The sequence below is a fragment of the Diabrotica virgifera genome, chromosome 3 (assembly GCF_917563875.1).
Source record: "Diabrotica virgifera virgifera chromosome 3, PGI_DIABVI_V3a".
In the NCBI taxonomy this organism is placed as follows: Eukaryota; Metazoa; Arthropoda; class Insecta; order Coleoptera; family Chrysomelidae; genus Diabrotica; species Diabrotica virgifera.
Genome location: NC_065445.1, coordinates 242,997,647 through 243,025,528, shown reverse-complemented (window position 1 = coordinate 243,025,528; position 27,882 = coordinate 242,997,647). Strand labels below are relative to the sequence as shown.

The 27,882-nt window shown below is 33.0% G+C and overlaps 2 protein-coding genes across 3 annotated transcripts in view; both read left to right on the top strand.

Annotated features, from left to right (window-relative positions):
* Window positions 1-27,882, top strand: part of LOC114337583 (prostatic acid phosphatase) — a 40,568-nt gene that overhangs the window by 517 nt on the left and 12,169 nt on the right. Inside the window, exon 3 of the mRNA XM_028288064.2 lies at window positions 10,467-27,882. This exon is cut by the window's right edge and continues 12,169 nt beyond it. Within this exon, the coding sequence (XP_028143865.2) occupies window positions 10,467-11,528 (1,062 nt within the window). The 3' untranslated portion in view covers window positions 11,529-27,882. The remainder of the gene's footprint in view (window positions 1-10,466) is intronic.
* The window catches only part of LOC126881630 (52 kDa repressor of the inhibitor of the protein kinase-like), a 21,975-nt gene continuing 12,169 nt past the window's right edge, over window positions 18,077-27,882 (top strand). For both annotated transcript variants that reach the window (XM_050646007.1, XM_050646006.1), the window contains exon 1: window positions 18,077-27,882. This exon is cut by the window's right edge and continues 9,738 nt beyond it. In XM_050646007.1, the coding sequence (XP_050501964.1) occupies window positions 18,077-19,633 (1,557 nt within the window). In that variant the 3' untranslated portion in view covers window positions 19,634-27,882.

Sequence of the window (27,882 nt, the reverse complement as noted above, 5' to 3'; positions counted from 1 at the left end):
ACTCCACACTAACATTATTTAGATTTAGAGTACAGTGGAACCGCAATAAGTCAGACTCTGATAACCTGGAAGTCCGGCTAACCTGGACCACTTTTCATCAGACAAAACAAACATTTTTTTCAGTTTGACTTTTTCAGTTTTGTGTTTTTTTTTATAATGAAATGAACAATACTGTATACAACTGTACGTAATTTAGATGCACTGTGCATATGTATTTCATATTTTTGCAATTATAATGGAGTTTATCTATAAGTATACTGTATTTTGCTAATTTTTACCATATTCTCCAGCTAATCCGGATCGGCCGCAGTCCTGATTAATCAGACTTATGAAGGTTCCACTGTAATAAGTAAAAAGTTTATATTTTGTATTATGGATGTGCCTGCCGGGTACCATTCTACGGTCTACCAGACTTTCTATTGAGTAGCCAGTACGTATATTTGATTTTCAGATTAAGTTGGCTTATTTTTTGCTAGTTTTTACATGGATAGGGTTGTTATTTATGGTAACCTGGGTTGTTATGTATCATAACCATTTATGTAGCCATCTAGAAAGGATATCCAGGTGGTATTGTAGCTTCTGAGATACTCTCGTCGGGTCCATGTCTGAGGTTATTATTGCAGTATCATCTGTAATTAAATTAACTGTCTACAAAACGCTAATAAGACCAGTGCTAACATATGGTTCAGAAACTCAGCGGCGGCCGGCCAGGTGAAGTAGGTGAAGGTGATCTTCACCAAAAAATATAATCAAATTGAGACAAAAAAAATAAAAAAATATAAGTAGCATTATTATATCTAAATACTGAAATTAATTATAAACCTATTTTTTTTAATTAATCCAAAAATTAAAAAAGAATTTTAATATGTAATCCAAAAATTAAAAAAGAATTTCAATATGTAATCCAAAAATTAAAACTGTAGGTCCTTGACGGTCAGATACTGACCTGTGTCATTTGACTTCTCTGACTCGAGCAGAGTTAGATGAAGGCGTAGATGAAATTTCGGTTCTCGGCTGCACTAGTGTCAACAGTTGTCATGGCAACGTGACGTCCTCATATCGGCACTGGTAGTACCCAAATTAGCAAGTGCAGATGAATTTAAAAATAAGTCCGCCGTATTCACCTAGTAAAATTTTAGTTGGATGCGTGCTATGATGGGCAATATTCGTTTTTTTTTCGGAAGATGGAAGACCGCAAATCAGTTCAGCTGGCTAAAGGCTTTTTACGAGATTTAAATGATTTTGAGTTTACATTTTTAGCAGTTTTTATCGACATTTTTCATATTATAACAGATATTTTATATGACGTTCTTAAAAAAAAACGTCCCTAGATATTCATCTTTGTTTAAACTAGATAAAAAGGACTCGTCAATTAATACGTGATAAAAGAAGCGAATAATTTTTTAATTCTGTTTTTGACAAAGCAAGCACAATGACCGTTATTAATACTTTGAAAAGATCTATAGGTGTGATGATGGTATGAGCACGAATGCAAATTCTACCCAGTTTTTTTTATTTAATATATATATTTTAATGGAAATGGATGTACATTTTCAGGATTGTGATGAATTAAAATTCTTTGTGAATTGTGATTGTGATGAATAAGCTTAGAAGATACAACAAAGTTTGGGTCATACAGTTTGATCATTCCTTCCGACGCTTTTCAAAATTTATTTTGAGTTTTTGGCAAATATTTACTAAAATTCAAAGACTTAAAAGAGAGCTCTGCCTTTTTTATGCTGACGGAAATTTAAAAAATGGTAATTTGCAAGAAATGGTTATAAAATTACAACCAATTAAAGACATTGTTACAGAAGCCTATAATTTGTTTTGTTTAATTCTGACAATTCCATCGAATACCGTATCTGTAGAAAGAGAAGTTTTTCGTGCTTAAAAAGGCTAAAAACTTTTAGTTTGTTATCGCACTCATAGAGAACTATTATATATAAACTTATGCACAAGCATCCTTTCTACGAAGATATCATTGATATATTTGCTTCCATAAACAGATCTTAAGCTTAAGTCGAGAATATCATAAGGATTAATATAATATAATTATAATATATTACAATAAGAATACCATAATATAATAATAGATATAATTGATAATAAGGTAAGAATCTAAAATTCTGGTGCAACGTAAGTGATACTCAACCCTATTTATAAAGTAGAGCTTAGCTAATCTGAAACTTAAAGGCCGCGTCTCACCATCAAATAATTTGATCAAACAGTTTGAGCAAACTCCGGAAGTACGTCAAAGTGACGTCACAATTGCAGTTTTTTTGAAATTCTAAAAATATGTGCTCTCACTATCAGTCTAGTTTGATAAAATTTTTTGTATTGAGTTGTCTAACTTGTTTGTACTTTATTTAAAATTAAAATTTTTCATTATTATACACAATGAACACTCAGGATGTGACGTCACTAACTATCACTTTCAGTTTTATTAATCTATCTAATACATACTGCTTTTTTGTTTAAGTATCTCTTCATCCTCGTCTCTAATATAAGTGCCATAAAAAAGTTTTCAAGTTGTTAGGGCCCTAAACTCTAAACATTTTTTAAAGAATTTTTAATGAGATTTGGGCGCGTCATAGGTATAAGTATACCGAAATTTCTTTTGGGTCCGGCAGACTTTCCTCATCTTCACCACTTTTTTAGGCCACGAGCCGCCGCTACAGAAACTTGGTCACTTACAGAGAATGACCAAGAACTGCTCAAATGTTTGTAGCAAAAAATCCTAAGACGAATATATGGAGGCATAAAAGAACAAGGTTTGTGGTGCAGACATTACAACTTTGAGATGTATAGAAGTTTTGGAGAACCTGATGTATTCTTTGACCTGATGTTGTAAAATTCATTATAGTAGCACACCTTAGATGGATAGGTCATGTAATTGGGCAAGAGAAAGATGTCATAATCAGAAAAGTTTTTGATCGAAGAGGGCTGATAGGACAATGAACAAGAGGAAGACAGAGACTTCGGTACCAAGACAACTTAGAAACAGATATTTAAAATCTATTGGAATTAGAGCATGGAGAAGATTTGCCAGAGACAGGGGCTAATGGAGGATTGTTCTGAAGAAAGCTTTGGTACATAAAGAGCTGTAACACCACTGCTGATGATGATGATGATCATCTGCAAATGTAGCTGTTATAATATCAAAAAGGCCAAGTACGCTACCCTGAAGAACTCCTGATTTTATAGGTTTATAACTTGATAGGTTATCATATATTTTCACTTGGAAGTATCTATCATTTAAACACGATTTCAAGATAATGTAAAATCTATCAGGTAAGACGATTTTTAGTTTATAAAGTAGTCCTTCGTGCCATACTCAATCAAATGCTTGTACGAAGCACAGTTTTCTCTTACTTGTAAACTAATTTTGATCTTATTAACTATTTTATGACACTGTTGTATTGTTAAATGTTTCCTTCTAAGTCCAAATTGATGATCTGGCATAATCTCGTTTAGAGGCACTGTTTCTTCTATTCTTTTAAGTAAGAGTCTTTTGAAATGATTTGGACATTAGTGGTAACAAACTGATCAGGCGATAAGAGTTGGTTTGAGTTGTCGGCTTACGGGGTTTTGCTACCATGATGACTTGTGCCATTTTCCATTGGATAGGATATTATCCAATCCTCAATATACATACCATTGTATACGATAGTATAGTCAGCAGGACTACTGCTTTTTGTGGCAAGTTCTTCAAAATATCTCCTACTGGTAAATTGTGTCCAGGTGCCTTACATGGGTTTAATAATTTTGTTTCTTTTAAGTAGTAATTCTGTGGGGGAAATTTTTTAAGATGTATATTAAATATTTGCGTTTATCTTAGAGTATTATATTTATAAATGTGAAGTTGTGTACCAGACATTTTGGAGCTGATTTCAGTATGAGCCGATTTTGTGGCAGAAATGTTTTTATATTTTTTATTACTCATTTACATTTTTCAGATTATATACAACAGACTTAAACAAAAATAACATTTACATGTCATTACTGATTACGATGCTATCAACAACTACTTAGCACCAATATTATGGCAGGAAATTTTGTGTAATCTTGATATAAACAGAAGTGTTAAATCTTTGTATCAAATTTTACATAATGTTATTCGCATGTTTTAATGTAGGAAACAGAGGTTGAATCTCGCAAAGGGACACAAGTCCGCTTTTATTTTTTTTTTCTGGTTTATAAAGGGGAGCTTATTATGAGACTAACATTTTCTTAAAAAAATTCGCTTCGGAACCCCCCTTTTCATCCCTTTAAAGAGGGTAATTTGTGGTTTTTATTTACTTCACAAAATTTACTTAATAGTAAAATGAAGAGAACTATATTTCCTGCTATTTATTTCCCGACAGAATATATCTATCACATACCGTTTAGCGGGGGTGGCGCCCCAAAGTTGACAGATTTTAAAAAAAGATGTTTTTAAAAAAATTATTTTTCCTTTGTACTGAAAATTAAGAATAAACCCTGCGGTAATTAATCACAAATGAGTGGCTGATTTTTTGGTATAGGTTTCATTTAAGGTCAATTGCAAATTTTTCAATTACAGGGTGTTACATTTTAAAAAACCCCTTTTTATACCATCTGAACCGCCTATGCTAGAATAAAAAAACTTTCAGCGATTATCCATGTACTGGTGTTATTTACAAATTTCTACAATGCACCCCCATTTTTTTTCCGGAACCACCCAAAAAAAAGGAGAATTAATAAAGAAAGTGATTTTCTTGGAATCCTTCACACTCCATGCCCTTTATTAAAATGCTTCATATATTATTTTGTGCAGGTTCTAATTACCTATGCATGGACACCAAAAGCGATTTCTTGATGCAACCCCTGTAGCCAAAAAAAAAAATCAAAAAGGGGGGTTGAAAAATTTTTTTTTTTTGCTTTTTGACCCATATGGACATATGCTCCATCAACAGGGTTTTTCATAAATATATATGATTATTGCAACATCCCTGCGGAAAGTACCCCTATCCTTGAAAATAAACTGCAGAAACTTCCCCTATCCCTTTGAGAGCATGTTTTTATGATTTTCTCATTACCTAGGCATTTTTTTTAAACAAAACTTATACAGAATTAAAGACCACTATTTTCTCTACAAATAAGGTCCTATGCATTTTTTTCGTATAAGCAACCGTTACGGCACAGTGGCGCCGTAAACCTCAGAAATGCTTTGGCGGGCTCCAGTTTTTGTTTTTTTTTTTCATCACCTATTCATTTTATTGATAACGTACTTATGGAAAATAAAAGACCACACTGTCTGCTACACATTATGACCTATGCATATTTTATTTTCTTTACAGTCTAAAGCCACAGTAGTGGCCCAAAATCAATTTTTGATTATTTTCTTTATTAATTCTCCTTTTTTTTCGGGGTGGTTCCGGGGAAAATATGGGGGTGTATTATACAAATTTTTAAATAAAACTAGTACATACATGGATAATCGCTGAAAGTTTTTTTACTCTAGCATAGGCGGTTCAGATGCTATAAAAAGGGGTTTTTTAAAATGTATCACCCTGTAATTAAAAAAATTGCAATTTCCCTTAAATGAAACCTATACCAAAAAATCAGCCACTTATTTGTGATTAATTGTTTCTTCTTAATTTTCATTACAGTTAGGGAAAAATAATTTTTTTTTAAATTTTGTCAACTTTGGGGCGTCACCCCCGCTAAACAGTGGCTGATAGGCGTATGCTGTCGCGAAATAAATTGCAGGAAATATAGTCCTCTTCATTTTACTATCAAGTCAATTTTTTGTAAAACGTACAGGAAGGGCTACGTTTCGCAAAAACCACAAATTACCCCCTTTAAAGGGATGAAAAGAGGAGTTCCGGGGCGAAATTTTATAAGAAAATGTTAGTCTCAGAATAAGCACCCCTTGATATACCAGAAAAAAAATAAAACCTGACTTGTGTCCATTTTGCCAGGTTCAACATCTGTTTCCTACACTATTTGTACCCATAAAAAATTATAGGCCCACTAAATTACCTCGATGGTTTTCCCCAGATCAAAGAAAATCTTTTGTAACAGAAAGTTGCTCATGCTAAATATAATAATAATAATAATAATAATGTTTATTTAGGAATAACAATAAATATTTACAAAAAAAAAATAAAAAGCATAATGAGTACTACCTAAATAAAAATAAATAACTCACTGAAGTTGAGCTACCCTGTGGCCTGTAGGTATATATATTACTAATATACATACAAAAGTAGCACCCCTTGTGCGTGAGACTTAAAAATATAATATACTAATTTACAAATATAAACAAACACAAAGAATATTTAACAAATGTATAAATGTATACAGTTATATGAAAATTTATAAAAATACTAAAAACTCTTAACATTAATCAAGAAAAAATAAAAATATAATAATTTTAATATAATTTGTGATATAAATGTGGTCATCAATAATTCAAGAAATGTCGTAGTTGACAATAAAAATCTATTTAGATACAATTTTTATTTTCGATACAATTTTTTATTTCTTATTTAAGTTTATTTATTACAATTATTGTCCATTAATAAGTTCTTCGCAGAATTTTGTTGATTTGTTTCCAATCCATTGTTTAATTTCGTATTTATACCTATGTTTTTTATAATTTTTAAATTGTTTTAAATTATCCGGTAGCAAATTGTACAATTTGGGCCCTATGTAACCAACATATCTTTGAAGGATGGATTTATTACATTTTGGTAGAATTGTAAGCATACATTGTGTATTGACAATAATTATCTTGAATTATTTGAAGAAGGCTATATTATGTAAAAATTTGACAAGGCTTTGTCATGATTCTTATATTTCTCAGATTGACTCTGCCATTATATTGAACTCTAAGAGCTTCTGGAAACATCTTAATTCATTACGAAAAGGTCATGATATTCCTAATAAATTGTTTTTCAATGGTAATCTGGCAAAGAACCTCATTGATATTGCCAACTTATTTGCAAGGAATTTTCTGAGGTTTACAGTAATATAGATTTAAATATTGAAGAACATGCATATTAACACTATAAAGGCGAAACTAGGACAAATAATCCCCGGACAAATAATCACGGACAAAAAATCTCCACAAATTATCCCCGGACAAATAATTCCCTGACAAAAATCCCCACAAAAAATCCCGGACAAAAAATCCCCAAGAAATATTTGGTGCCGAATAGTTCTCTATAAGTTTTCCCGAAATTTTACCAAATTTCGAATTTCAATTCCATACTGAAAACTTAAAATTTTACATGACAAAGGAGTGTGAGTTTTTTTTTAATAGTGGAAGATATGGGGTATGAACTAAGGCCCCGTTCTCATGACAGGCACTTAACGCCGTTTTGATAACGCGCGATTACAACTACATACAACTACATACATACATTTAGGTCACTAAAACGTCCGTTATTTAGCATGTGAACGGTCTTCAGTAAAATGTATGTATTCTTGTTCTCATGATCATTTCTCAGTGCGTCATTAATTATGACGTCATATACTGTATTGGGCGTGTCGAGACTTATTTCATGTAATTATTGACAAATCTGACAGATGCTAGAATCGTACTTAGCCATAGGTGAAAAGCTTGTGGAATTAAACTAATTAGTAATTTAGTAGATTTGATTTTTACACAATATGTTAACGTGTAGGTATTTTTTATAAAGGGGAATAAAATTAAAAAGTAAACAATATTGTTAATTAAATTTATAAATATGGAAACATTAAAAATGACACAAAACTATCCATAAACTGTTTTTATTTTCTTCTCTAGGTGCTGTCTCCGCTTCAAAAGTTGGCAATCATCAGAGAGATATTTATTTCTGAAACCGCAGCTCTAAATAATTCATTGTTATTACATTCAAACCAGTTCCTAAGGTTCTTCAACCATGAGTTACCTACGTCTTCTTACTATGGATCTTTTTCTTGAATAATGACCTGGAGTATTAGATATACGTCTCTCATCACATGTCTCATATATCTCAGTTTTCTTCTTATTTGTTAGTTCTTCTCGTTCCTTATGCGTAAGTCTCATTACTTCCACGTTGGCTATTCTATCTACTCATGAGATATTTAGCACTCTTCGGTACATCTCGAATGTCTCTATTCTCCTCACACCAATGACTAACTTTTAACGAACTAAATTCTAAACCAAAACACAAAATAATGCACAAAAACGTTGTGAAACACAAGGGAAGTCGAATTCGAAATTTCAAAATGACAGGTACACAAAATACTGACCTGAATAATAACCGTCACTTGACTCTTTGACACTTCTAAAAAATGGCCAAAATGGACAAAGTTTTCGTCAAATGTTCGTAATACGTGTATTTGATTGGCTAGAAAAAACGCGCATTCTAAATATCAACGAATCAAACGTAGGTTAGGAATAGACATCTTATGTGTACAGGGTGTCCAGAAACTCTACAGACAAACGAAGACAGGAGATTCCTTAGATAATTTTAAGACAATTTAACCAAATTCACCTAGTCCGAAAATGCTTCCTAAGGGAGCTAGAGCTCTTTGAAGATGGCGTCTTTGAACTAGTTTTTCTTAAATACGTCCAGAACGCTTCTAGTTAGAAAAACGAAAATTGGTACACATATTTATCTTCTGTTCTTTAAGTTTCTGCTCCGTAAAGTAGGTTGCTTTTAATAAGTGTTTCATAGATATTGTATTTTCATTGATTCCATTTAGACAGCCAATTGTTCTTCTAGCTTGTGTTACCCTTTTCTTTATTTCCTCATCGTCTTTTCCCGTTCTATCGAAGATTACTCCCAGGTAAGTGTATTCACTACAGGATGTGATTTGTTCATTATCCTCTAGTTCGATATTGGATAGCTCAGCTCCTATGGGTAGGTATTTAGTTTTTTCCACATTAATTTCCAAGCCCCACTGTTCATATTCCTCCTTTAGTTTTCTTGCCATATACTGTAGGTCGTCTTTATCATTAGCTATGATGACTTGGTCATCAGCAAATTATAAGGTATATAAACAAACCTCTTCGAGGTCTATACCCATACCGTGGCATTTACGTTTCCACTGGTTTAGTGCTTTTGCAACATATATTTTGAACAAAGTTGGTGAAATACAGCAGCCCTGGCGCAGACCCTTGTTAACTATGAACTTTTTAGATAGTGTGTTGCCAATTTTTACTTGTGATGTAGAATTTTCATATAGATTTTTAAGGCTTTGACTAGAGTGTAGCTGATGTTAGTTTCTTGTAGTGATTTCCACAATTTAGTCACAGGAACGCTGTCGTATGCTTTACGGAGGTCAACAAACATGAGATGGGTCTCTTGATTGGTTGCTGATTTTTTTTCAATTAATTGTTTTAGGCAGAAGACATTATCTGTGCAAGTCCTTCCAGCGCGGAAACCAGCCTGTTCTTCTTCTTCTTGTTCCCTATACTCCATCTCAATGAGATTTCTAAGAATGCGCCCGTACACCCGGCTTAGTGTACTAGTTACCGACATTCCTCTGTAATTTGAGCAATCCAACTTATTTCCTTTTTTATGAATGGAAGAAATATAAGCTACTTTCCATAAACACCGTTTATATATTTGTTCATACACCAAGTAAGTGCTTGAAAGAGTTTATCTGTGCCACATTTTATTAATTCGGCAGGAATATTTTCTGGCCCTGGAGCTCTACCATTTTTTAGTTCATTTACAGCTTTCTTCTCCATATCAACTCCCACTACTATCTCTTCGCCTTCAACGAATACTTCTGTTGGTGATTGTGTGGTATGTTCGGCTCTACTTTCTGTTAGCAAACTCTCGTAGTATTCTTTCCATTTTTCTGTTGATATTAACTGAACTGTTGATACTGTAGAAGTAGTATTTCTTTCTGTGTTCTTTATTTTGTTTAAAAATTTCCATGTCTCTGAACACTTCCTTCCGCCTATGTAAGTGTTGATCTCTTGGCATTTCCTATCTCACATTTCTTTTTTTGCTGCTGTTACTGCTCTTCTTGTTGTTCTTCGTAGGTCCAAATATTTGTCTTTGTCTACTTGATGTTTAGTACTTAGCCACCGTGCGTACGCTTTCTTTTTCTCCATTATTAGGTTTTGTATGTCTTCGGTCCACCATAGCTTTTTACCTGTGGCGCTCGGATTTTAAACCAAGCGCTTCTTTTGCGGCTGTTTGCATACTGTCTATTATATTTTTGTACACTTCTTCCACGGATACATTTTGGATTATATCTTCTAATTTTTCATTTAGTCTTCGTTGATATAGTGTTCCCGTACTTTCATGTTGTAAGCTGTCCAGGTTGTAATTTGTTGTGTTAAAAATTTCTGTGGCTTCAGGTGGTTCTTTTGTATTCTTGGATCTAAACGGAAAAACTATTTCGGACTTTACCATAAAGTGATCCGAATCACATGATACTCCTCTATATACTCTTGTATCCATTACTTGTAATGTTGTATTTTGTTTTGTAATCACCATCTTTATTTATTACAGAAAGGAAAACAGCAGCATTTCCAGCTGGGGCAATGGTTTAGAGATAGATACGACGGATTTTTGCCAAGAAACTTTCTAGTAGACGATATTTACGTGATGTCATCAGACTACGACAGAACCCTTATGTCAGCCGAAGCAAATCTGGCCGGCCTCTATCCGCCTGTAAAGACACAAACATGGGAACCGAAACTCAAATGGCAGCCTATTCCAGTACACTCCAGTCCCAAAAATCAAGACGCGTTAGTAGCTGCCCAGAAACCTTGTGCTAAGTATGACCAGTTGTTGAAACAACTTTATAAATCGGAGTATTTTAGAAACGTGAGTCATAACAACCACGATTTATTTGCTTATTTGACGAGGTATACTGGACATCTAGTAGCAGATCTGAAAGAAATTCAATACTTGTATAGTAATCTATATATAGAAACTGTGTTCAACTATACTCTACCTCCATGGACCTCCAAAGTTTTTCCCGGTAAATTAAAGGCTTTAGCTAGTGTAGGCTTTGCAGTAGATACTTGGACGCCTGCAATGGCTAGGATCAAAACAGGTCCTTTTTTTAACTATGTAACAAGCTATTTTAAAAATAGGACTTCGAAGAATCCAACCGATACGAAATTGGTGGTGTTTTCCGCTCATGATACAAATATTGCCAATGTGCTTAACGCGATGGGAGCCTTTGATCGTCACTGTCCTCCTTATACAAGTACCATAATGTTCGAGTTGTGGAGAAGCTCTAGTGGTGAGGACTATGTTAACATTTTGTACAAGAATACTACCGAACCTCGACCAATAGCTTTAAAAAATTGTCGTCTTAATTGTAGCCTGTCTGATTTTGTTGAGATTTTGAAACCTATTACCGTAAGTTTAGACCAATGGGAGAAAGAGTGTGTGGTTAGATGGGATTTTGTTTGGCCTTTGACGTTCCAATGGAATATTATTCTGATATGTTCATTAATAACAGTCATTTTGCTGTTATCGGCGGTGATAGTAGGTGTCCGGAAATCCAGAAAAGAATGTGATAATAATTATATACAGTTGCCGAATGAGGAGTACGCCTAGTCTATTAATTCTAGGGAGATTGATAGGTTTGAATTGATTGGTAAAATTGGACTGAACTGTGTAGTATTTAAATAAAATATTGAAAAATGTTGTAACTTTAGGTTAATGATGACATTGCGGCGATATTATCAGGTAAAAATGGGTAATTACGGGTATTTACGAACAAATGAGTTTTAAATTTTTTTATTGTTTTAAGTTAACATAAATTTGAATGTATTAAATAACACCTGCAAGGAAAACATATAATTTTATGAAAGAGTATGATAAATTGTCGTGTTTTTACGTAGAAGTTACGTAGAATACATTACAAACATAAAACGGTTCATAAAGCCAACAACAAGAATTATTTGTTTGTTGCCATATAATGCGTGTCTTAAAATTCAAGCAGGATTTGAATTTGCCGCCCTTTGCGTACAAAAAAGACAAACAGTTTGACAGCTGTCAGTTTAGAGTAAAAATGGGGCGTTACATGAGTGAAAACGTGAAAACGCGTTTTCATTGTTGATAGTGCAGTCAGTGAGGGTATTTGACTCAGAATTCCATCCTACTGCATAAATTTACTTCATACTTATTTTCACTGTAAGTAAGCAATAACTCAAGAAACAAAGTCTACCCTACATTCTATGCCGCTTTTATCTTGGGGTGGTTCCCACCCCTTCCCGGGGCTGAAAATTTTTTTAGTCAAAACCACCAAAATGGCTAGAGAACCTAATCGTAAGCCAAAACTGTTCTATAATTTTTTTGAAAACTCTATACTTTTTGAGTTATTCGTGGTTGAAAATTTACCATTTTCATTGAAAAATGACCTTTTCGGACGTTTTTTGCGAATACCTTAAAAATTATGCATCTAACGAAAAAAACTATGTAAAATATTTTTGTAGCTTATGAAAAATCAAAGAAATTCATTTCTTCATAAATCTTCTAGTTATAATATTTGTAAAATATTTAACCCTTAAGTACTAACATCTTAAATCAATGACGTAAACACTAACTAACCGCCTGACAGACGGGTTTAATATTTTAGTGTTATTTTTTTTATTGTTAAAAAATATTTGAATGCAAAAAATCTTTCGGTGACTTACTGAAAGTATTAGTTATCTAAAAAACACAGTAATTAATCTAGTCATTCTGTATTTATTAAAATAAAACACATTATAACAAGAATGGAAGAATTTGTTTGTGTGCCTTTTTACTTTTTACTCCTGAAAAAAGTGTGATAAAAATTAAACAAATTAAAGAATCTTGATAAAAATTTATAATCGAGTTAAATGAAGAGTAAGAAACATGAAAATAAAAAGGTTTTTTTTAAAAATGTTGAAACAAAAAAAACTGACACGCACTAAAATTGGTATAGTGTAGCAATGGTAGTCAGTGGCAACATTATTTTCATCACAAATTGATTCCACTTCGCTTATGTCACCTTCTACCTCATCAAACCGTTTCAAAAGAGTTTCCTTAGATTCTTTATCCCCTTATTTGATCTTTTTTGACGAACTGAGCACATTATGATTAATGACGAACTGGACACAAACACTAACACCCCGTCTATTAGACGGAAATCACACTTTGAGTCTAAATATCTTTCGAATAACAACCTGCCGCAAATTGCCGAATTCAATACAACTAAATAACAACGTAACTTGAAAAGTCATAAACGGGTGACCTTCAAAATTTTCTAGGAGGAGAAATATCCCACTTTCGACAAGCGATGCCGTCTGAGAGACGGGGTGTTAGTACTTAAGGGTTAAGTAATGTTATGTAAAATATTTTTATAGCTTATGAAAAATCAAAGAAATTCATTTCTTCATAAATCTTCTAGTTATAATACAAAAAGAGATATGGTAGGTGGAAAGAGATTTTTTTGGTGTATACTCAAAGCGGTGTATTCAATTGAAATTAACAGAGAAATGGTCGATTTTAGGCGTATAATGCTACTAATACCTTTTGTAGTGCTTGGAAACCCCTTTAAAATGAGCACTGTTTAATTACATTGTCGATTACATTTAAACTAAGCGAGATATGCTGCCAAAAAAATTGATGACTAATGTATTTTAAGGAATAATAAGAATTTTTAACTCCTCATCCACCAGAATTTAAATGCATCGTTTTACTTCTACAATACCTTTTATTATAGTGTTATGTCTGAAGTTGAACGTTCATTCATTAAAATGAACAATAAAAAAAAATAAGATCAAATTTCGCATTTAAAAAAAGCGCATTTTTAAGGTTGCTTAAAAATCTTCCTTTTTCTCCATGTAACTCGAAAATGATTGATAAGAGATACAAAAAAAGATACAGTACAAAAATATAGGGTTTTTTATACATATAACAATTTTGTTTTTTCTTCCATTACCGTATCTCTATCATTTTCGAGTTACTTGGAGAAAAGGGAAGATTTTTAAGAAAATTTAAAAATGCGCTTTATAATTTGATCTTATTTTTTTTCAAATACCATGCATTTTAAACCCTTTCAACTTTTTGCACATAGAAATAACACATAAAAGGTATTGTAAAAGTAAAATGATGCATTTAAATCTGATCGCATTTATCTTAAAATAAATTAGTCATCACTTTTTTGCACCATATCTCGCTTAGTTTGAATGTAATCGGCATTAGCATGCTCTTAAAGGTCTTTTCTAGCACTACAAAAGATCTTAATAGCATTATACCCTTGAATCCACCATTTCTCTGTTATTTTAAGTTGAGCACACCGCACACACATAATTTAGTCTTTATTGTGCTATATTCCTGAGAGTTTAGTTGATTCAAAGCTATTTGATAGAGCTATGTATATGGAAGGAGTTGGGAGATGCCTATACCCATAAATGGACTATAGAAGGCTAAAAGAATAATGTATAAGGTATATAAAAGTATAGAACTACAAAAAACCGTCTTTTTAAAAACACAATTTAAATGTATTCGTTTCAAGAAAAAACAAAATGATTGGCATGCTCATTATCACTAATTGGTAGTATTAGTTAATCGACATTTGCTTCCGTTCGGAATTACCCATTTTTACCATAATCGAATGATTAAATAATGCATCAAGCAGGTTGATCCAAAGTTATGGGCATTCAAAATTAATGAATTATAAAATAGACAACGTGAGCTTATATAATATTCTGAAAGTATAGATATACTGTTGTATGGTTTCACAAAGTCCCGTTAATTTGACAATTTGACACTCTTTCATTTTATATGTTACAGTTCAAGTTAATTATCCAGTTGGAGTTGACTATTCCTAATTCGAGTCAACTCAACCGGCTGGTTTTAGTAAAAGTTGATTTTAAATATAAAATGAAGATTTTTATTCAACATTTACTAGTAAAAGTAGACTCCAACTAGAAAAAGTATACTCTTCCCAATGCCATTTAGTAAGAGTTGATTCACACAAACAACCGATTCTAGAAATTAAATGTTACTGGATATGTTCAAATCGTGATAAGTAGTTGAAACGGTCAACACAAAGAGACGCACACTTATCAGAAAAGCACTCGAGATTATACTCGTATAATCTACGTTTACTGAATCGATCCAGGAATAGTCAACTCAAACTAGTAAGAGTTGATTCTATTTTTCCCGCGATCTACTTTTACTAACAATGGTTAGGAAGAGTCAAGGGCGGTCATAAGGGTGGGGCCATGGGGGCCATGGCCCCCCCCAAAGGTGGCAATGCACCTTAAATAAACTTGTCTAGTAACACAGGATAATGTTATGTTAATATATTTTAAATTATTTACTCTGTAAATTAATTATTTTGAATGGATTCACATACGGATTTTGAAATACCTAGATACTGCAATCTGTAATAATGATAATTAATCATAATGCCTGTCTCTTCAACTCTGGTTACGCCAATGCAAGTGCATCGCCTTCTGCGCGAATCCCGACACCGGCGACGTCCAGTGTAGAAACAGAAACATAAGAATGCCTATGTACATATTTTTTTATGGAAGTTATATCGTTGTGTATTGTGTAGAAATTTGAACGTTCTGAAGTATCTATCGTCTACCCGATATACACTATCGTATCGTAGTTATAGAGGTGACATAGGTGCAGTGCACTATATACAGGGTGTCCCGAAAAGAATGGTCATAAATTATACCACACATTCTGGGGTCAAAAATAGTTCGATTTAACCTAACTTACCTTAGTACAAATGTGCTCATAAAAAAGTTATAGCCCTTTGAAGTGACAAAATGAAAATCGATTTTTTTCAATATATCGAAAACTATTAGATATTTTTTATTGAAAATGTTCATGTATCACTCTTATTGCAGGAACATCTTGAAACAAAATTTTAGTGAAATTTGTCCACCTAATAAAAAATTTATGGGGATTTTGTTCCCTTAAACTCCCCCAAACTTTTTTGTACGTTCCAATTAATTGATTATTGTGGTACTATTACTTAAACACGACGTTTTTAAAACTTTTTTGCCTCTTAGTATTTTTTCGATAAGTCAGTTTTTATTGAGATGCGGCTTCTTTTTCAATATATTTACGTAAAAATTGTATGGGGGGTTTGTTCCTTTAAACCCCCCAAATGATTGTGTACGTTCCAATTAAAGTATTATTGTGGTACCATTAGTTAAACACAGTATTTTTAAAACTTTTGCCTCTTAGTCTTTTGTTCATAAGTCACCTTTTATCGAGATGTAGCTTCTTTTTCAAAACATACCTAAAAATGTAAATTATAAATAAATTTTCAGATTATTAACAGGTCTCTATAATCGTACTTAACCATATACAAATATGTGGTGGATTCGATAAATATTCAAAATATCTCGATAAACACTGGCTTATCGAAAAAGTACTAAGAGGCAAAAAAGTTTTAGAAATAATGTGTTTAACTAATGGTGCCACAATAATAATTTAATTGGAACGTACACAAAAGTTTGGGGGGTTTAAGGGAACAAAACCCCCATAAAATTTTTATGGGGTGCACAAATTTTACTTAAATTTTTTTTTAAGATGTTGCTGCCATATAAATGCCACATGTCCATTTTCAATAAAAAATCTTTGAGAGTTTTCGATATATGAAAAAAAATCGATTTTCATTTTGTAACTTCAAAGGGCTGTAACTTTTTTTGTGTGTACTATTGTATATAGGTAAGTGAGGTTCAATCAACCTATTTTTGGCCCCAGAATCTGTGGTATAATTTATGACCAATCTTTTCGGGACACCCTGTATATTGCCGGATTGTAATCATCATTTTATTCCAGGGTGACAGATGAGTAAAAATCCATAGATAGGTTAGGAATAATTTTCTGTTTGCTAACGGAACGAATACATCAGCAATGAGTAAATAATACTCTGCAGTTTTCTCTCGTCCAGCGCAGATGTTCGCTATGTAGGATGCTATTTCGAAATACAAAAGTTAATAGATTCCGATTTGAACGAAAAGTGACTGCAAATTATTATTAGGCTCAAATTAAAAAACCTGGGCATATCCATCTCTCGTTTGGCCGGAATCACAAATGTTCTTTTTTTCAGAAAATGAAGAGGGCAAACAATACGAATACGTTGAATTCGTATTTTTCTGTTGTTCCGAAGAAAGTAATTAAAGATGTGGGTGATAATGGGTCATCCCGGTCATCTTCCTCATCGTCTTCTCAACAGAATCTCGTAGTGCCAGAACGACTTACAACAGTATCAACATTACAAACATCAGTTAATAATGAAAATACTCTAAAGCAAGTCGCTGTAGAAAAGTCCAATGAAGTTAGTAACTACGACATTGGTCGAGTTGTTGATGGTTTGAGTGGTTTGGGAGACTTTCAAAAATATAATTATTTGAAAAATACGTGGATTCCGGAAAAAAACTACTCATTTCCATTTTCTGAACATAACAAAAATAACAAGTTAGTTAAGCGGTACTTGAGATACGATCATCTCCAAAAATATAACTGGATTGCGTTTTCGGACTTGAAGAAAGGACTTTTTTGTAAGCACTGTGCTATCTTCGCAAATTCAGGTGGTAAAAATAAAGCAACAAGTTTGCAAAGTTTGGTTACCACACCAGTTACAAAATTTGCAAAATTATTTGGAATGGATGGTGTGCTAGATAAACATAATACAAATCGATATCACATTGAAGCGGTTTTATCGAGCGATAATTTTATAAAATGTTACGAAAACCGATCTTTAGATATAAGAAATTTGATAGATAGTGCTCGAGCCAGGCAGATAGAGGATAATCGAAATCGGCTCAAACCAATCATTCGATCTATAATTTTTTTAGCCAAACAATGTATACCTTTCCGTGGCCATAGAGATGACGGGCCATTGTTAGAAGAAAGCAATGTGACAAATAATGAGGGAAACTTCCGAGAGCTTCTTCAATTCAGAATCGAAGCAGGAGACAAAACTTTAGAAGAGCATTTAAGAAACACGTCGTCACGTGCCACATATATTAGCAAAAGAACGCAAAATGAGTTGATTGAATGTTGTAAAGACGAAATTTTGTCTGTTATCGTGAAAAAAATTAGTGATGCTAAATATTACAGCATTATGTTTGACGAAACTACTGACATAGCACGTTTCCCAAATGTCGATTGTTATTAGATACTTAGAAGGTAACAACGTGCGGGAGGATTTTGTGTCATTCATAGATTGTCATTCTGAGAACTATGAGCTCAGTCCCGATACGTTGGAGCCGGTTTTGAATGGTACTATTTTAGGAAAATCAGTGATAAAACAAGTTCAAAAATTTCGTTTACCATTGGAAAATTGTGTAGGAATTTGTACAGACGGATGCAGCGTAATGACATCAAAACAACAAGGAGCCGTCCAAGAAATTCAAAAAGATATGAATATAGCTGTACGATGTCCATGTTTCAATCATGCTTTAAATTTGAGTTTGTCGAAATCATCAAACGTTCAATGTGTGAGAAATGCTGTAGGGGTAATGAAGGAAATAATATCTTTTTTCAAAGCCTCTTCTAAACGCAATTATGTCCTCAAACAAACATTGGGTGATCAGCTCTCTGGATTGTGTGAAACGCGATGGGTAGAACGGCACGACTCCGTTCTGCAGTTTAAAGCATCGATTGAAAAAATTTTGCAAGCTTTGAATTTGATTTCCGAATGGAACGAAAGAGAATCTTCCAGTAAAGCTAGGACGCATATACTTGCGATCTCATCAAATTGCAGCTTTATTATCACTTTGTTTTGTCTAAATGAAGTACTCGCAATAACGTTACCTCTGAGCAAATTATTGCAAACAAAAAATTTGGCTATAAGCTCTACACAGAATGCTGTTCTAAATACGCTGCTTGTTTTGAAAGACAAACGCAACAATGCAGAAACAAATTTCAATGCTTTGCTTAAAGAAATAATGCCATGTCTAGAAAATTTGAATATAGATTTATGTATTCCAAGAGTGAATAAATTCATGAAAAATCGACCTAATCCAGATATTCATTCCTCCACAGAATACTTTCGAATAACGATATATATTCCTTTACTTGAAAGTATCATTTCCGACATTGAGTGTCGTTTCCAGCAAGAAACCATGGATGTATTTAATCTGCAAGTATGTGTTCCTGCTATATTAATTCATTCAAATGAAGATGACATCCATTCCGCCGTAGAAATTTTGATTGCAAAATATGGAAGTTTGTTTGAGACAGTTAGAGACGTGCTGAAGTCAACTTTTATTGCAGAGCTACATTTATGGAAAATGAGATGGAAACACAGCAAAGAATCGGAAATTCCGAGCGATGATCTAAATGCTCTCATACAATGTGATGAAATGATGTATCCAATCATTAATAAAATTTTAAAAATATTGTGTACTCTTCCAGTAAGTGTTGCATCTGCAGAGAGGAGTTTTTCAGGACTGAGAAGACTTAAGAGTTGGCTGAGGGCCAATATGGGTGAAGAACGGTTAACTGGCCTTGCACTAATGCATGTCCACAAGGACATTGTTATTAACGAAGACAATATAATAGAACGTTTCGCTAAAAGTGGAGTGAGCCGAAACATAGAGTTCGTCATGTACAGTGTGAAAAATGAAAGAATACCCATGAACGAACATATAAAACACGCTGTATTTTCCTGTCACCGTTCCACAGAAAAAATTGTCCAGAGCAAGTACATGTAACAATAATTATTACATGTACTGGCGCTGGCCAATTTTTTGTTCGACACGGTGACAGGAAAATACAGCGTGTTTTATATGTTCGTTCATGGGTATTCTTTAATTTTTCCTACTGTAGAGTATTAGTTTTTTGTTTATAATTTCATTTCATTCGAGTTATTGTTATTTTCTCTTTTCAATATATAAAACATCCCATTCTGCGTTTTGTGTCTGTATTGAAATTGAGAGCTAATATCTAATTGTGCAAAATGCCCCCCCCCCCCCCCCCTGAATTAAGATATATGACCGCCCTTGGGAAGAGTCTACTTCAACTAGTAAAAGTTGAATTAAGTTTTTCAAATCAACTCTTACTGCTCGTTTTATTTGGACTTGACTCGAACTGGGAATAGTCAAATCTAACTGAGACTCAACTTGAACCGTAACATATATAATTAACACTACAACAAACTATTAACAAAATTCATTTCTATCGTTAGAAATTCCTCCCTATCAAAAACTTCATCAGTTCAAATCAAATGTATTTTAAACTGTTTGCGTTAACAGTTTCATACTTATATTGCATAGATTTTGTCTTGTTCTTGCTTGAGCTGTTCTTCTTCTTCTTCTTCTTTAAGTGCTATCTCCCAATCGGAGGTTGGATATCATCATCATTATTTTCGCTTTATCTACCTCTGCTATTGAACTGCATTTGAACCAGTCCCTTAATCTTTTCAACCATTACCCCCCTCTTATCTTTCCCTGTGTTAAAAATCTTAGTAGACCAGGGCGCATCTGTAAAAATATTAGTACATTTGGATGTTGAGAGGTGACTCATTTTTTTGCACAAATTACTTGAAAATAACTCATATAATAATATTTGAGTTATCCTCCCACTCAAAAAGGTCCGGAACATTGTTTAAATAATCAAAATGTCAAAAAATGAAGGAAAAATTCGATTTTTTTCTTCGTTTTTTGATTATAACTTTAAAAGTATTCGTTTCCAAGAAAAGTTGCACTGACATAAAAGTTGCGTAATTAAATTTATTACAACATAGGATTAGTTAAAAATTTTAAAAATTGTCACCCTTGTTGCAAAATAGCAATAATTGCGAAAAAACCATAAAAAACAAGTATTCGCATTTTACGTTTTTCCACCATTTATACTACACCTAGGACCTTCATATTTCACCCAGAAAAACTTTATGATATAACAAAACAATACTGTAAATTTCATTAAGATCGGTGTAATAGAGTTTGCAAAATAAATTTTGCAATCCAGCTTTCGCAAAAAAAATCATTTTTTCAAAATTTTGCAAGACTGAAAATAAAGCAGACGGCAATTTGAATTTTTTTTACATATAGAAGAATACTGTACCTTTCATTTACAATTTTCAAAATTAAAATCGGTTAACTACCACGACGTCAGGAATTTTTTTAAATAAACATTATTTTTGGTGCTACGCGCAGGACAGCGGATACGTTTGCTCTGATTGGGCATTCCAATGACCTTTGATAATTATTGATAAATTTTAATTTTTAGTACATTTCGGAATAAATAAATAAATTTGTTTATTGCAAAATAAAAACACATACTCTGTCCTTGAAATACAGTAGAACCCCGCAAATCCGAACTAATTGGGGGGACAGCCTGTTCGGATTCCGAAAAGTTCGGATTATCCGAAAGTTAGCCTTAACTAGTAGTTCAAAGCTTTCATTGTGATTTTGAGTAGCCAAACGTTCTCGCAAGAGTCTGGACAATATTTTTGGAGTCAAGTTGACTACGATAGAACCAAAGTAAGTTTGTGTTTAACCTTTATAAACACTTTATAAACCTATATATTAAAGTATAATATTTATTTTTAAGAAATTTTAAATGTCAAAGTGCTATAGTAATCCAACATTGTCCAATTTTCTGGCTTTACTCTGTATAATAAACTTGTTTTTAAGTTTTTGTCTTGAATTTTTAAATTTTTTTCACTTTCCGTTGGTTCGGATTTGCCGAAAGTTCGGATTCGCGGGGTTCGGATTTACGGGGTTCTACTGTAACACTTTTTTGACAAAAACTTTCTTTGTTCATATATTTTAACTTCGAGAATAAAAGTTTATTATTTTTAAACATATTATGCCATTGTTTAAACAATATTTCACAAACAATAATCAAATTAGTTTGATTTTTGTGGAATTAAAATATTAAAATACAACAAAATATAGAGTAAGAAACTAAGAAAGAAAAAACACCTCTGTCCTGCGCGTAGCACCAAAAATTAATGTTTATTTAAAAAAATTCCTGACGTCGTGGTAGTTAACCAATTTTAATTTTGCAAATTGCAAATTGCAAATGAAAGGTACAGTATTCTTCTATATATGTACATAAAAAATTTCAACTTGCTATCTGCATTAGTTTCAGTCCTGCAGCATTTTGAAAAAAGGAATTGTTTTTGCGAAAGCTGGATAGCAAAATTTATTTTGCAAAATCTATTAAACCGATCTTAATGAAATTTACAGTATTGTTTTATTATATACTAAAGTTTTTCTGGGTAAAATATGAAGGTCCTAAGTGTAGCATAAATGGTTAAAAAACGTAAAATGCGAATACTTGTTTTTTATGGTTTTTTCGCAATTATTGCTATTTTGCAACAAGGGTGACAATTTTTAAACCAATCTTATATTGTAGAAAATTTAATTACGCAACTTTTATTTTAGTGCAACTTTTCTCGGAAGTGAATACTTTTAAAGTTATAATCAAAAAACGAACAAAAAAATCGAATTTTCCTTCATTTTTTGGCATTTTGATTATTTAAACAATGTTCCGGACCTTTTTGAGTGGGGGGACAGCTCAATTATTATTATATGAGTTATTTTCAAGCAATTTCTGCAAAAAAATAAGAGTCGCCTCTCAACGTCCATCTCAAAACAGATGCGCCCTGGACTATATATAGCATTTCATATCGCTGTCTCCTAATTACGTGCCCCAGATATTGTAACTTTCTTATTTTGATTGTGTTTATTCTTTCGTATTCTTTGCCCATTTCTCGCAATACTTTCGTGTTCGTTTTCTTCTGTGTCTATTTATTTTACAAACTGTGTAAGATGTATTTTTCCAGTATGACTTGCAAAATCCAATCAGTTGCAGTATCTATTTCAAAATCAGGTGCACCTGGTATCCATGACAAGAGACAAAGACATAAATGGAATTTGGGCTCTGTGAATTTGAATTGATTTTATTTGTACCGCGAAAAACTTATTTTAAGTTTTTTGATCTACGAGCCTTGTAGGTTCTGAGCTAAATATTATCTTCTTTCACTCTCTGCTGTCCTTAACCATTTCTTCTCAGTTTCTAATTTACTTCTGATTTAGATAATCCGTAATCATCTCTGACCATCTTGTTTTGGGCCTTTCTTTCCCCTGTTTTTGGTCACGTTTTCTCCATCCAATATCTTTTACCTATCTTGCATTCTACCTAAATATCCCAACCATTGTACTCTTCGTATTCTTATAACTTTAAATGTTTCACGTTTTTGAGGGGTTCATACAGTTCATTATTTGGCCTTCTATCCCATTATTTTTCTCTTAGCTGCACATCACATATTCTGCACATAAGTTTCCGTTCCTATCTTCCCAGCTTATTTTGAGATGTCTTATTTATAACCCACATTTCAGCAATATACAGAAGAGTTAGTTTCAACACTTAAAATTTTTTCTAATTTTGTACTTTCAAAGCTGCTTTTATTTCTGTTATTTTTTTGCATTTATTGATAATACTAAGGGCCAACAAATCTTTCCTTGTCTTACATCGTATTTTTTCTTGAAATTGTATGTTATGTTGTGTATTTATTGATCTCATGGCAATCTTAGACTATTGCGATATTAGTGAGTTTTTAATTTTACGTAGTGTTTTAGTCACACTTTCATACCTTTAATTTAAATAATAAAAAAATTGTCATATAATGGGTCATAATGAAATTTATTATAGACATAAGTAGCTATGTCGGAACCAAGTTTTAATTTTAAGTTTGATTTTTATTACACCTCGCCAATGAGTGTTTTATTGATACATACGTAATTTTATTTGCTCAATTTTGTAATGGTACACTGACGAAGGAGATTTTGAAACGATTTATTCCGCTGTTCAAAAATGTCAAATCGTTCTCGACAATCTGGCCTGTTGAAGTAGTATACAGAAACTATTTTAGCCATATCTGGTGGAGTATACGGACACGTATTCAACGAGTTCAAAGCTTTCATTTAGCACGTTTCCTGCCACGTTGGTCCGATGAGACATTACTGGTGTTCGTTCAACATTACATATTGTTCCGATGGGATCATCAGAAGTTTTGTATTTATTAACAGATCATGTTGGTCCTATGGAACAAACTTTTATGCTGATATGTACCGAGCCGTCGGTGCTTATTTAGTAAAAACTTGTGAACGGCTGTAGCTCAGCGGCAATGTTCTGACTTCATAAGCCAGAGCAAACGAGTTCGATTCTCGGCACTAACAGCGACATTTTCATTTCTAAAATGATATGAGAGGCGTGCACCGTGCTTCGGAGGGTACGTTAAGCCGTCGGTCCCCCTGTGCTAGTTGTGCATCGACACTAGCTACTTCAAACAGGATTAAAGATGCAGTGGAGCCTGAACAATCCGAAAGGATCTCCCCGCAAAAATGTCATACGATATTATCACACTAAAAACTATCTATGGTAACTCTAGAGAAAGTTTTCCTACAGAACCTACTGTCTTGTTTTCTGAAGTAAAATAGGCAATTAAAATGCTAAAAAGAAATAAATTCCCAGGCATTGACACTATATCAGGAGAAATGATTCAGTCATTAGGTGACAAAGGATTATAAATAGATCATTCCTTTTGTTTGTGTCGCTATTTGGGAAAATATCCATGTGGTTGGTGTATACCTGAGTGACACAAGTGAGCAAACCGTAAACCCGAGACAATTCATTAAAAAGTCGAGAACATTTCAAGTATCTATGATAATATGCTTTGTTGACTACCAGAAGCCATTCGATTGTGCAAGCTTGGTAAATCTTTGGTCCCTTTTAATATAGGTGGATGCATCGATACACCTGGTGACACTTATTAAAAATTTGTACCAGTCCAATATGGCAAAAGTACAACTAGGTATATCAAAAGTTCCCCAGTCAATTCAGAGCAAAGAGAGGGGTTACGACAAAGATTTACCAACTGAACCTGACTTATTCAATATTTATGGTGAACTTCTTCTTCTTCTTATGCAATCCACTAATGGATGTTCGCGATCACGTTTGACCATTTTTCTCTATCCCTTGCAGTATGTATTAGGTCTCCTATGTTTTTTAGTCCTGTCCATTGTTTGACATTACGGAGCCATGACATTTTCTTCCTGCCCACTCCCCTTCTTCCTTCGATCTTTCCTTCAATTAAGGTTTGCAGAAACTGATATCTTTCATTTCTAATTATGTGTTCCAGGTATGCCGTTTTTCTCTGTTTAATTGTGCACATCAGTTGTCGTTCTGTACCAATTCTTCTCAGGATTTCTTCATTTGTTATTCTTGCGGTCCAGGGAACTTTAAGGATTCGTCGATAGATCCACATCTCAAATGGTGAACATGTCATGAGAATGGCTTTAGAAGGATAGGTCGATGTAATAACGATATCCAAACCCAGAACATAGTTTAACTGATCCCCACCAGTGGGGCAGTCAGTCTTAAAAATTTATTATTTTAGTTTTTATCGTTGGAGTCCAGTCATAATATAAGTGAGGGCTTGGTGCTGCGTCTGCAGCCATTAGAGACTGAGTTGTATAACATTTGCTTGATTACAAATCAGATTAATTACTCTACCATCCACTACAGCGTCAAAGAAATTTCCTGGCTCACCATTTGCCAACGTTTTAGCTACTTAAGCATTTATTTCTGAAGGAATAGAAAAAGGTGCTATTAGCTTGTAGGTACTTATTAATACTGGAACCCAGTTTGGTTTTATTTTCGGTACTGGATCTTCACTATGTTGTGAATCGAAGTTTGGTTCTGTATTGATATTTTTCTCTACAAACTTTTGTATATTTTCCAGTTTCTTAATTCTACGAATATGATTCTTATTCTGAGCTAGAGTTCTTTTCATGAGAATTTTTCAGTGCGTCACAGTTTTAATTTCTTTCTAACGCATTAAACTGTATGTGACAGAAAAAAGGCACGTCTGTGATTACAGACATTTATAACATTTATTCTAGTTGTCGATAGATGGCGCTGTAATCGAAAAAAAAATTATTTACGAATTATATATCTCCGAATATAACCTGTACAATTTATAAAACTATACAAATCAAAGAAAATACCATTTTATAAATGCAATAAACACAATTGATTTGTTTTTATGCCAAATTACAAATAAAATGTGACAACTGTCAGATTTAATTAAAATGTCATGTTAGAATAAATGTCATAAATGTGTATTATCCAGAGATATGTAAAGAGAATAGATCTGGCTAGGGATATGCCACTCAATGCATCGGGGTGTAACGCCGATATTAAGTACGGTGGTCTAGCTATCTTTGCCTGTCGTGCGAGTGTGATCGTATCTACCAAGAGGTGGAAGTAATGGAACGACAGTTACACAGAGGCGGCAGCCATCATATGCTAGAGAGAGAAATTTAAACGCTGGTAGAGAGAGATAGATAGACCACCGACCCGAACTGCTCCGCGTTACGCTATTTTTCCGAGTTGGCCTAATCTATGTGTATAAGATCTTTGGTATTATCACGGTCTTACCTTTTTTCTATCATTTGTGACGCACTGAAAAGTGCTCATGAAAAGGACTCTACACACTTATACGCTATCGGAAGCTTTGAATGGTTCATAATTTGCATCAGAAGTTTCACCCAAATTGAAGCTTTTGCAAATTGCAAATCACGTTCTGTCAGAGATTTAGAATGATGAGACAACCAAAATCACGCAAAATATTGTAAAAATATAAATTTTAACAGGGTGTATTACTTACTTAAATACATTTTCGAAAGTACTTACAAAAATATGGTGGCGTGCACAACCACCTTGTTTAAAAAGACGATTATATAGAGGCATCGACAGAAAATATTGTTTTCAGAAAACGTGTTAAACAGCTTTCACATTTGTTTTTTATATAGTAAGCGCCACGCTAGTAGACACACGGGTGCCTAATTGCTAGGCTTGGGCTAAACCGGCCCGTTCTCACTTATGAATTTCTTTTCTGTAGTGTCATGTGACTATCATAAAACTATTCAAAATAATTGTTTTTCCAGACAAAAAATACATGAATTAATAGTATTGTTACTTTGCTTTAAAAAAACTTTATTCAAACACCAAAAATATTACAATACTTACTTCAAATACAACTGTTCTATAAACTGTCAACTTTCTATGTTTATATTACTTTCTACAGGGTGATTGATTAGTAGGGTAAAGCTCAATAGCTCCGCTATAGTAATAAATATAAATAAAAGTTAATAACAAAAATTTTAGCCACCTTTGAGCTTCACATTACAAAATTAGTTAGAATGTTACAGGGTGTTCGATAACACAGTGGCAGACCTAACTTATGTTTTTTTAAATGGAACACCCTATATTTTATTTTATATTCGAAATCCTGTTAACTTATCCATCACAAAATATAAAGGTTTGTAATGTTATACAGGGTATTTACAAAGTTATAACCAATTTTGTATGAAAATCGTAACAAGTTCAACTCCCTGTATAAATAAAAATAAGCACAACAGCAATGGTTTATTAATGCCTTATTCTATTTTTCATCTCATCGTCATAAACTTCATTATTAACGTAACCCCAAAAAAATCAGTCCAGTTTATTAAATTCAAGTGATTTTGGTGGCCACGCTACTGGTCCATTGAAAAATGAAAATATCTCGAAAACTAATAAATTTAGACATAGGGAATGTTATCTAAAAATGAAAGTACGTTAATGGTACTTTTCAATAGTGATATAAAATACAGGGTGTTCCATTTAAAATTACTGAGAAAATAATGTACTTGCGTTTTGACTCACCCTGTATTTGATTTAAAGAAAATTAGCAATATCGACCATTCTTGAAAATTTTGATAATACGTTAAAAAATATGGCATTAATAAACCATTGTTGTTTTGCTTATTTTTATTTATACAGGGAGTAGAACTTGTTACGATTTTCATATTAAATTTCTTATAACTTTGTAAATACCCTGTATAACATAACAAACCTTTATATTTTTGTGATGGAGAAGTTAACAGGATTTCGAATATAAAATAAA